The 12,461-nt window shown below is 43.7% G+C and overlaps 1 protein-coding gene across 3 annotated transcripts in view; it reads right to left on the reverse strand.

Moving 5' to 3' along the window:
- GRM3 (glutamate metabotropic receptor 3) overlaps positions 1–12,461 on the reverse strand; it is a 151,628-nt gene that overhangs the window by 9,014 nt on the left and 130,153 nt on the right. For all 3 annotated transcript variants that reach the window (XM_032765805.2, XM_032765806.2, XM_032765807.2), the window contains 2 exons: positions 9,227–10,293; positions 3,949–4,123 (listed from right to left, as the gene is read on the reverse strand). In XM_032765805.2, coding sequence (XP_032621696.1) covers positions 3,949–4,123; positions 9,227–10,293 — 1,242 coding nt within the window. The remainder of the gene's footprint in view (positions 1–3,948; positions 4,124–9,226; positions 10,294–12,461) is intronic.

Here is a 12,461-nt window from a genome sequence, read left to right on the forward strand (position 1 = left end):
TAGGCCATACAGCCCGAGTAAAAGGGTGATTGCATTGGTTCTGGCCACTAGACTACACAACCAGATTGAAGAGGTCAGCCATGCTGACTGTGGCCAATAGGACATACAGTCCGAGTGAACAGGTGATTATATTGACTTCAGCCATTAGGCTGTACTGCCCCGATGACAAGGGTGACCATATTGACTCTGGCCATTGGGCCGTATTGCCGAGGGTAAGGACAGACAAGCAGACAACTGTGGGGCCATGATGCCCTTGCCTCGGCAAAGGGGGATGGGGTGTACTTGCTGCATGACAGAGCTTTACAAGAGTGGACCCTTGGATGCAACAGCCTAAGAAGTAAAATAAAGGGTTGACTCTCAGTTTTGTGGGATGCAGGGAGAGGTGTTTACATTACATATATATTCCAGACTGCAATGGAGAACTGCTCCTGTTAGGCAGCTGCTATTGTCGTCTGCATAGCTTCTACTACATCCTCATGAAAGCCAACCTCTATGCTCTCCCAAACACAGTGCTTCATCCCCAGGACTGGCTCCAGGCACCAGCTTATCAAGCATGTGCTTGGGGCGGCAACTCTGGTGCGGGGCGGCACTTTCAGGTATTTGCCGGCAATTCAGCGGAGAGTCCCTCACTCCTGCTGGGAGCGAAGGACCTCCCGCTGAATTGCCGCAGATCGCAATCGTGGCTTTTTTATTTATTTTTGGCTGCTTGGGGCGGCAAAACCCCTGGAGCTGGCCCTGTTCATTCCTCACTGTCCCCTTCCCTTTCAGAGGAGGCCTGCAGTGGCAGGTGTGCCCCGTTCTTCCTGTCCTGAGTAATGAAAAGTCCAATTCAGTCCTACTAAGGGCATCAACCTGAGAACCGCTCACATGAGCTCCCCTTTTTAGGGCAAACACAGCAAACCACATCTACGGAGAGAAGGAAGCCCAAATGATTGGCTGGACCAACTGAGAAGCTGGCAGGAAAATAGCCATTTGGATGGACTTACGCAGTGCCTTAATCCAAAAGCAAATTATTTGGCTGCATATATATAAAAATAACATACAGGGTCCTGGTTATTAGACTCAATTTCTAGAGCAGCAAATGGACGCTTGGCGAGGTTAAGTTACCTATCTATTGTCACCCAGCAAATCAGTGGCTGAGGTGGGAGTAGAACCCAGCAGTTCTGGTGCCCAGTCCCTTAGACTAAGCACTAGAGAGTACCTGGTTGTGAGCAAGGATTGTGGCCTTCTCCTAGGTTTTCAGATAGCTGTGTTCAAAGCAAAACATGCAGCTGGATGAATAATATTAATCAGATATGCGTTAAGCCGTTTGTGACTGATGCAAAGTGCCATCAAGACTGATAGGAAAACAGGCTGTCAGCCCAGGACAGATGAGGCAATTCTTTGGATCATTTTTAAAAAGATGTCAGGAATTTATTGAATTTCTTTTGGTGTCCTCAAGCTTTAGTGCTGCTATGTTGAGAATCATCCCAGTGATGAATTGGATGTAGACTGACGCAGAATTTCAGCAGACACAGAGAAGACCATAGCACCAGTGAGGATCAATTTGGATGACAAACACTTGGCATTTTATGAATGAGGGCCGTGCAGTTCAAAGAAAAAAAACTTTTAAAAATAAATCTCTTCACCAAAAAAATACTTACAGGTGAATTACAAAACAAATGCTTGGCCTTTTCAAATGTTTAACATGTGCAGAAATATTTCAATACAATTTTATTTTTTTTTGGTGAAGGGCGGGGAAAGAACAACCTTCATGGTCTCCTGCTAGTTTTTTTTACACTGGAAATAGCAGGTCCTCACTTTTCCCTGAGGAAACCCACCTGGGAAGAGAGGTGGAGGAGTTGTACCGGTGGTTTACAGCATTATGGGCCTGATCCCATGGCCACTGGTGTGACTGGGGCTTTCCCCATTGAACTGAACAAGCTTTGTATCCTGGATCATGTGACAGCACTTTCCAGGTCCTGCCAAGGTCCTTCATATTCCAGTTTTGAGGCCATCTTTTCACATCAGAAAGGACAAGGATGAAGTTTTTGCTCTGATGTTGCACTTTACCTTTGAGACTTAAAGATTTTTAGAATGAGTGTTCTTCATGTGGTTATAGATGGGACAGAAAACGCAGGATAACCTGTTTCAGTTGAATACAGTAGCATCTTTGTGTTATACAAAGGTGTAGTAAGAAGGAGAGTGTCAGACGCCCTCATGAAAACAACAGAGCCAAATAATGGCTTTTTTAAATTCTGTATCCATTGCAAAGAAGCAGAGCATATTCCAGGATGAAATAATTGCAGAAATGTTTCCTTAAATAGAAACAGCCTTTTAACCATCTCAGATACAAAACATGATGTAAAAATGCAAAGACCCATTTTCAAACACGATCAGCACACAAGAGCTCACATTTAGTCATCTTGATAAGTGGTCAGATTTCCAAATGTGAGGAGCTTCAGAGACAGAAGCTCTTGAAAATCTGCCCCTAGCTGTGAGTGCTGAGCAGTTCTGAAATGTTTGCCAGCCTGACCTATCTAGCTCATCTAAGTTTTCCAAAGTCTGCCATATCTGTAGGTCCAGCCGCTCGCAGGTCCCACTGGCCATGGTTTGCCACTGCAGGCCAATGGGAGCTGCTGGAAGCGGTGGCCAGTAAATTCCTCGGCCTGCACCACTTCCTGCAGCTCCCATTGGCCTGGAGCACCGAACTGGGGCCAGTGGGAGCCGCAGTCGGCTGGACCTGTGGATGGGGCAGGTAAACAAACCATCCCGGCCCGCCAGGGGCTTTCCCTACACAAGCAGCGACCCTAGTTTGAGAAACATTGCTTTAAGGTGTCTCCAATTTTCCCATCCCCAAAAAACTGAGGTACCCAAAAATCACTAATTACTTTGGAAAACTTAGATGAGCTAGATAGGTCAGGCTGGCAAACATTTCAGAAGTGCTCAGCACTCACAGCTAGGGGCAGATTTTCAAGAGCTTTTTCAGAGTGGATGCTCAGCTATTTTGGGTTATCTCAAGTTGGCCATCCCAAAATTGTGACAACTAACAACCATTAATCACATTAGAAAATTTAGATCATATTGTAAAGCCTAGTGAATGGTTCATAGTTAATATCCTTACAAACCTGCTCTTTTTCCTCCCCAATCCCTCCTCCCGCTCTGGGATGTTGTGTTTTCCAGATTAGACATCGTGTCTGCTTTACTCTGTGAATGAGGTGCCGTTTGCTTGCATCCCTGACTAGTTAAGCTTGACAAGGCAAAAATAAAAATAAAGCTGACCTATTTTTTTCCTAGCCAGAATCAACAAAATCCCAAATATGTGAATCTGTCTGGGAATCAGAGACTGAGATGGGAAAAGCAGATGAACTGTTCTTGCACTGACACATTGACTGATATCCCAGGTTGTGACACTTATCTGGAGTACAACTCATACTGGATGTACAGAAGCAGTTTTTGCTGTCCCTTATGTGTGCTGTAGGGGAATTAGCTGAAGTGGTTTGACTCAAAGGATTTTCTTGAAACCCAGGTAATAACAGCCATTGAGAACGTGCTGCATGGAGCACCAAATCCTGCCATAACGTTGTTCTAACAGGAAGACTCCAGGGCAATCTGCTCTGCCTGTTGTTATGAGAGGGACAAGAACTGTGGTTCTGCAGGCACTGTGCAATTATGGACCTGATCCAAAGCAGTGAAAGTGTTTTTTTAATTATCTCCAATAGGCTTTGGATCAGGCCAACCGTGAGCAGAACACATGTGCTGTGAACAAGGGTTGTTTTGTTCTCACCAGACATGAGTGATGTATTCATGGTGGTTCATAGCCAATCCCACACTCAGGTGAATGCAAGAATATCCTGAAGTTCTTAATGATTGCAGATTCATTCACTACAAATGAAAACTCCCTAGCTATCCTTTAACACACTTACCTCAAAAGGCATGCCATGCATAGGTGACAGATTCTTTACTTACACTGGGAGTAAGTGGTTCCGGTCCCGCTGACGCTAAACCTGTTGAGATGGAGTCTGTGAGTGACCACGTTCTTCTGTGGCTGGAAGAGGATGATGTGCACTTTGGGTGCGAACAAACAGCCGAGCACAACAAAGCCACTCAGACTGACAGAGATGCACATGGTCGTGGTCTGCACCTAGGAGAGAGTTATTGAAAAGTCAGTGCTTAGCTGTTAAATGCCGGGCAGCGAGGCAGCATGTACCGCAAGCCAGACTGTGACCATGGTAGTCACCATAGGAGCTACTTACTGCTGGCCGTTTGTTTTTAATTGCTATAGATTTCTTGGCACCAAATTCACAACTGTCTCTTCAGAAGGTCTAGAAATGAGTGTGGCTTCAGAAAGTGCTAATGATATGACTTGGAAACTCCTCTAAAAAAACCCAGCTCTGTACCAGTGCCTTCTGCAGTTCAGGGTATCAGACAGCACACCCTGGCATTCATGGCACAGTTTGTTCCTGCATACTGTAATGCAAATTGTTTATGTATTTCAGCATCCTATTCTGAGCTGAATAACACTGAAAGGCAGAAATGCAAAATTCCAGAACGGACATAATACAGCAGTAGGAGAAAACATATCTCAGTCTTGCATCAGCAGGGGTCTAGCCTGGATGATCCATTGACTTGTTCCACTTCTAACTCCCACGACCCTGTGATTCTCAGAAATTTACCTAAGGGTTAGATGGTACCCTGCTGATCGGCACATAAGGGGCACCTGCTTCAATGTATGACAGCTAGCCTGGGCACAAGAAGACTAGTCAGATGCTCTGCAACACTGCATCCCTGCCTCATTCCTGGACAAAGCAGAGCACTTTCCATAAAGCCTGGAATCTATGTGTGCCAAGAAGCAGGCTGTGCGGGACCAGATTAGGTCCGAAGAGATGGCTGTGCTACGCAGCGAATCCACTTGAAAGTTAATTCAGCCTACGGCCTCAATCCTGCTAAGCAACAAGTAACCCCTTGCATTCACGAAAAGGGCCACTGACTTCAGTGAGATTTTGGGCAAGCATAAGGGCTTGCTCAAACAGGTCCATTTGTGAGACTGGGTCTTAAAGCTACATTAATGTAGACACAATTTCTCTGTGCTATGAAATCCTTTTGTGGGGGGGTCAGAAGATTCTGGGGGAAGCAGCCAGTGGGCCAATGTTTGTCCTTACAGCTTCAGGGAGTCATTATCTAATCTTACCTATGTAACAACACTCGTCATTGTGATAACTGGGTGCTAGTTCGCTGCCTCAGGTTCAGTTTAGTCTCTTTCCTTCAGAGCAGAGTCCTCAATTAAAGATAGAATTACACTTTCTCAAACTCCATTATTTAATCTGGATTATTACACAAGTAGGGACAGTTCTGTCTTCAGTTACATCCATGCCAAAGCTACAGATTAACATTGCTATGGGGCTCAACTCTCAAAATAAACTTTGTAAGGGGAAAAACTAGAGCAGAGGATGGCCTATATCATTATATGCGGTGTTATTTTTGCCATGTTGGTCTCAGGACATTAAGGAGAAAAGGTGGGGGAGGTGATATATTTTATTGAACCAACTTTTGTTGTTGAAAGAAACAAGTTTAGGAATTTAAACAGGGCTCTTCTTCAGATCCTTTCTTTGGCTGCTTTATCTCAATCCTGCTAAGGGACCCTGACCAACAGCCATTTGTATCCATGCAGAGGATCTTTCTTTCTTTCTTTCTTTCTCATCCTCTTCATCATTATATGTATTCAGAGAGCACCGAGCAGGTAGTCAACCGTCAGTATAATTAATGTAATAACACAATCACCCTTTACAAAAGGAGCTCACTTCAAGCTTTGCTCAGTGCATAGTGCTCAGATGCCACATGGCGGGGGAACCACTTAGGAACCTGAATGAACACAGAGATAACAAGAACACCCCACCACATTTCCATTCATTCCTCTTTCCCTGCTTTCTACTGGCCTGAGCCAAAGCCCACTGAAGTCAGTGGCAAGACTCCCATTGAGTTTAATGCAGTTTGGATCAGACCTTAAGCAAGAAACTACCACCCACCTGCTTTCATGACAGCACAGTAAGCTGAGTGGTAGGACAATTTAATATCTGACTATGTTAGAACTTATCTAACCCCCAGACTTTTCCCTTCTTGCACACCTCCTGCCATTGCATCCCCTAGGGCTAGGCTAAGATGAATCTTCAGCTGAAAAAAATGACATACATTAACTGCTCTAACTTATGCAAATTTGTGAGTGATTATTTAATAACATCAGGTCATACTGTTCCATCGATTCTGAAGTGGGACTACCCCCTGAAATTAAAGTGGAACTCCATGTAAAAATCAATGGTGTTAAATAGCCCTTTTCCCTCTAACATAGGAAAGGACAATTTGTTTCTTCCCATGGTATTTGTATTAATTAACTGGGTGAATTCTACATTTCATTTTATTTCTTTTTCAGGTTTTAAAAGGCGCCCAAATCTCTGCATACATTTCCCAGTAGCCTCCCATTTTTTCACCCTTATTCATGCATCCTAAACCAGTTTAAAATATAATATTAAAAGCTCGATCCAGTCACCATTCACTTATTCATTGTTGTTATGTCTCCTTGGTTGTTCATTGTACCAACTTCCCAAATAATAGCTCCTGAGAATGACTCCACCAGCATTGTTTTATAGGAGAATGGAATGAGTAGATTACCATTCGATTATAGATAACAAAAGCATCACTTTTTATGTATAACATTTTAGTCCATTCAGTAGGACTAATAACTGGAATTTAAGTGAGATTAACAGTGTTAAGATACCCAGAGTGGGAGCTGCCAAAGCACCTACATGAGAGTTCAATTCACTTAAGTCCCTTCCTGAACTCAAGTCAATGAGACACGTGCTCCTGACTAACTGTAGGTGCTTTTGGAAATCTCACTGCCAAAACTGAGTTACATTCAATGGAGGTTTTGCACCCAAATCTCCAGGGTTCCTTTCAGATCCCAGCGATAGATAATAGAGTTGGAAAATATCACTTGAGCCATCTACTCCTAAAAGAACCTTGTAGGACTACTCTTTCTAGCATACCCACTAAAGTCTCATTTTATCTGTTCCCACCCATTGAACACTTTGTGTCCACCTCACTATCCAATTGCTTTTAGCGTTAAGAACTTTTCCCCAGTGCCTATCTTTTCCTTCATTAGCTGCATGATATTTCTCCTTGTCCTAACTTCTTGTGAGACTAAATATCCCTTTCTTGTTACCTTGAAGTTATTTATAGACTGTAATCATGTCTCCCTGGGTCTTCTCTTGTCTAGACTAGACTCATTTAGCTCTCTTAGTTTCACTCTGTTTGACTTTTGCATTTGTATTTGACATCTTTGTATTGTCTCTAATCTTTCTATATCTTTCCTAGGCTAAGGAGACCAGAACTATACATAATATTCTTGGTCTGGTCCTACCAAGGCTGAGTAGAGTGCAGCCAGTTGAAAATTTTTTGACTACGCTTCTTGTTGAAAAATGCTGTTTTGTCAAAAACAACAAGTTTTGTAGAAACATGTTGATTTTGATGACAAGGTTATACAGGTCCAGGAGGGAATCTCTGGAGATAGATAAAAGACCCAACCCCAGAATAGGTAATAGCCCAGTCGCTAGCATATTCACATAGGATTATGGGAGACCCAGATTTAAGCCTCTGATTTAGAATAGGGACTTGAATTGGGGTCATCCACATTCCTGACGATTGCTCTAACCACCAGGCTATTGGCTTTTCTGGGGCTGGTCTGTCTCTTGCTGTCTCTCAGGAAAAATTTCAAAAGGTCTCATTTCATTCCATGTCGGAATGAAACCAAGTTTTGAAATGAAACAATTGTTCCCTAGCCAGCCCTAATGTCGAGTGATGGTATTAACGCCCCTGTTATTTCCCTGATAATGTTATCTCCCTGACATATACCGTCAGTTAGATCTGGACAAACATTTTTGGTCAAGTAGCTTGTTTGCCAAAAAATGCAGTTTCAGGGCAACCAAAACTATGAGTGAATGCATGTTGAATCTGGCAAATAGTTTTGGCTGAATAAATGTGAAAAAGTTCAGATTAATCATTTCAACTATTTTTGAAACAAAATGTTTTGACTTTTCATTTCCAGTGACATTTTGTTTAGAACTGTTGCTAGATTTGTTTAAAAAAATTTTTTAAAGGGTAAGAAGCAACTGAAAATATAACAAAACTGAAAAAAAATCATTTAGAGTCCAACAAAATGTTTTATTTAACCTGAAATTCTTTTTCTGGATTTTTCAGATCAGCCACCAAATTAAAAAAAAAAAGAACATTTGTTCAACTCTACTGCTAATGGCAGTCTTGTCTTTTAGTTAAGAACATAAGAATAGCCATACTGGGTCACACCAAAGGTTCATTTAGCCCAGTATCCTGTCTTCTGACAGTGGCCAATGCCAAGTGCCCCAGAGGGAATGAACAGAACAGGTAATCATCAGGTGATCCATCCCCTGTCATCCATTCCCAGCTTCTGGCAAACAGAGGCTAAGGGACACTATCCCTGCCCATCGTGGCTAATAGCCATTGATGGGACCTATCCTCCATGAACTTATTTAGTTCTTTTTTGAACCCTGTTGTAGTCTTGACCTTCATAACATCCTCTGGCAAAGTTAATCTTATTCACCTTTCTGTCAATTTTATAAATACAGTGAAACTTGGTGTAAGGACCATCTACCACAGCTACCTCCCTCATCTGAAGAAGTGGATTTTTTACCCATGAAAGTTTATTCCCAAATAAATTTGTTAGTCTTTAAGGTGCCATCGGACTTCTTGTTGCTTTTGTGGATACAGACTAACATGGCTACCCCTCTGATACTCCCTAATTCTAGTAAACCTGAGTTTTCCTGTACAATTTGGTTCAGCTTTTAGTTAAAGTTCACCTCTGTTAGATAACTGTTTTCTGAACCTTGGTCTGAACTATTGTAATTGTGACTATCCATAATAATATACCAGTGCATGAATATTTTGCCCATGTGCTTCTGCCTCCATCAGCCAGATCTACTGTTTAGTGTAAAAACATTTCTGAACAACCACAGTTCAAAGCAAGTCCATCATCTGCTTAGAAGTAAAGTAACATTTTCATATAAAGCAATGGCTGATGTGTCTCATGCTTAGCAGGGCATTAACAATGAAAAGGGAATGTTTGCTAGGGGCACTGGAGAGCACAAAAGTGAAAGGAAATGCCAGTCTTCCTGCTAAGGTGATGCACACGTTTTATAGAAACAAATGTCCAAACACTTACTCTGTAGTCACTAGATGTCACATAAAATATGGGGAGGAAGGCCAGCCAAATGATGCATGTTGTGTACATTGTGAAACCGATAAACTTGGCTTCGTTGAAGTTCTCTGGGCACTTCCTTGTTTTGAAGGCATATACAGTGCATAAGACAACAAGGATTACGTCATATGTTAAGGAGACTAACATACTGGAATCTTTGACATTGCATTTCAATATGACAGTCTCCCTTTTCTCAGGAAGAGTATACCGTCTGGTGCCCGGGGACTCTACTATGAGCCATACAGACACCACCATGATCTGTACCAAGATGAGGCTCAGGCAGATGAAGACCTGAGAGCTGGGGCTGATGAATTTAGGCCGTTGAGCACCATTCTTCACACCGTTAAATATTCTGGCTATGCAGTTTGTCTTTGTCAGTAGGGCGGCATAGCAAACTGAAAAAGAACTTCCCAGCCCCAAACGGCGTAAGGTGCAGATGGCCGGAGAAGGCTTGGCTATGAAGAAGAATGTCATGCTGTAAGACAGGAAGACCCCGAAGAGTAATATGTAACACAGTTCACGGCCAGAAGCTTTGACCAGGGGAGTGTTGTTGTGCTTGATAAAGACTGCCACAACCATGAAGGTACAAATAAAACCCAGACATGCAATGGTAACAGGGCCTATTGCCCAGGCATCTTCCCACTTGACATAGTCTTCTGGTAAGTCATAGCAGCCAGTCAGGTCAGGAGTGGGCCACTGCCCAAGCCCGCAGTCTTTACAGGTAAATTCATCAGCCAAGTATTCAAAGGGCTCACAGGCAATGCAGATCCAACAGCAGACGTCTCCTGGCTGCATGTTCTTCATTTCATTAGGAGCACAAGGGTCGCTACACTGGGAACTGGGGACAGAGCTTCTGGACCAGTGAATTGAGTCTACGTCCAGGGACAAGATTTCTGCCCAGTGACCGACCTTCAGGTAGGAATATCTGCCTCCGGCGTACTGGAAATTGAACACGTTGTATCGGCCTAGCCCATCTCCATAGGTGTCAAATTTGACCACGCTGTCTGCAGCATTGGGAGGGTTAAATGGAGCTGTCAAAAACAGAAAGAGAGGAAATGAACAGTGCAACTCTAAGCATTTTTCTTTCCTTTGGCAGGCATATCTATCTAGCAAGACACTGTCAGTTTTTTAGACCATCTAGAGCGAGTGAGGAATTTTGATCCCAAACATCAATTATGAAATTTTCTTAGTGGTAGAAGCACCAGTTCAAGGAACAGCTGTGTTATGAATGACCAAAAGATCAAGGTCAGGTCTAAGACTTTACTGCAAATCTAAAGGAAGCATTGTTTTTCAAATTTGGCCTTGTTGTGGAGGTCACCTATGAAAAGATTTCTCTATTACAAAGTGGCATCCCATGCTAAAGCTGTGCACATGGGCCACATTTCAAAATGATACATGTCCCGCAATATATGGAATGCACTGCAGAGCACTTTGTACAAGATAAATCCTTTCAAGGGTCTCCTCCTTTACTAACATCTCCATTTCCCACTATTTTGGTTTCAAAATATTTCATTCTACAGACTGTCAAGAACATCTCTGCAGCTCATTGGTAGCATGTGGACCAAGAATCACTGGACTAAAAGCAGTTCACCTCTGACCACTCTTTCAAATGCACATTCTAAATATATACGGAGTCAACCTGGAACCCTCTGTACGCTGTTAAGGATGGAAAAATGTAGCATTTATCATTTGTAAGGCCCCTTCCCTCAGATTTACAAAGACTTTTTGACCTAAAAGCTAGATATTAATGAGCTCTATAAAGGCTCTATCCAAATGTACAATGGCTCAGATCTTCAGCTGATATAAAACTGGCATAGCTCTGTTGAAGCCAGTGGAGCTATGACAGTTTAAACTGGCTGAAGATCTGGTTCAATACTTTTTTGAAGTTTGCTAGGCTCCTATTAACTTACAAGAAAGAACTCATTTGACAAAGCTCATATTTAACTTCTTTTCACTGAATATGCCATTCCTTGGATGGACAAACTAGAGACTGTATCCTGCTACTTCCCTGTTTAAAAATATGCATTTCACTGATATTTTCGGAATTTTTCCTCTTGGACCCAGTTGAATTAAAAAATACATTGAACGTGGACAGCAACGGCTTGGATATCACACATTCTACATCCTCTGTTGTTACTGGTACAAATGTCTCAGAGGTAAGTCATGCTCATAGCTGGTTTTTCCCAAGGTGGGTTTCTAGTAACCTTAGAGATGAAGCATAATAGCTTCCAGCTTTAGAACATAAGAACGTAAGAATGGCCGTACCGGGTCAGACCAAAGGTCCATCTAGCCCAGTATCTGTCTACCTACAGTGGCCAATGCCAGGTGCCCCAGAAGGAGTGAAGCTAACAGGCAATGATCAAGTGATCTCTCTCCTGCCATCCATCCCCATCCTCTGATGAACAGAGGCTAGGGACACCATTCTTTACCCTTCCTGGCTAATAGCAATTTATGGACTTAGCCAGCATGAATTTATCCAGTTCCCTTTTAAACATTGTTATAGTCCCAGCCTTCACAACCTCCTCAGGTAAGGAGTTCCACAAGTTGACTGTGCGCTGTGTGAATCCCCTATTCACATGCTGATCAGGGCCGGTGCAAGGAAGTTTCACATCTTAGCTAACCTCGCCCCCCCATGGCAGCTAACCCTGCCCGGGGAGCCCCCCTCCACGGCAGCTAATCCCACCCGGGGAGCCCCCCTCCACGGCAGCTAACCCCGCCTGGGGAGCCTGCCCCAGCTTACCTCGGCTCCGCCTCCTCCACTGAGCACACCGGCGCTGCTCTAATTCTCCTCCCCTCCCAGACTTGTGGCGCCAATTGGAGGAGACTTAGAGCGGGGGCTGTGTGCTCAGTGGAGGAGGCAGAGTGGAGGTGATCTGGGGTGGGGAACGGTTCCCCTGCGTGCCCCCCCTGTTACTGTGGGCGGCCATCCCCGTCCCCCTGCCCCAGCTCACCTCCACTCCACCTCCTTGCCTGAGCGGGCTTTTAGGCGCCCTCGACCACTAGGTGCCCTAGGCAGCTGTCTAAGTGGTTGCACCGGCCCTGATGCTGATCCCTTCCCTCCCACCACAAGGGTATTGTCCCACATTATTGCATGGAGACGCAAGAGGAGACCTCCCTTGTAGCCTGTGACTATAAGAAGACCATCAAATAACATGAGAAATTTAGCGTCTCTGTAGCACCTGGAAACGTGCTAGACTAA

Source organism: Chelonoidis abingdonii, chromosome 1, assembly GCF_003597395.2.
Source record: "Chelonoidis abingdonii isolate Lonesome George chromosome 1, CheloAbing_2.0, whole genome shotgun sequence".
NCBI lineage: Eukaryota > Metazoa > Chordata > Testudines > Testudinidae > Chelonoidis > Chelonoidis abingdonii.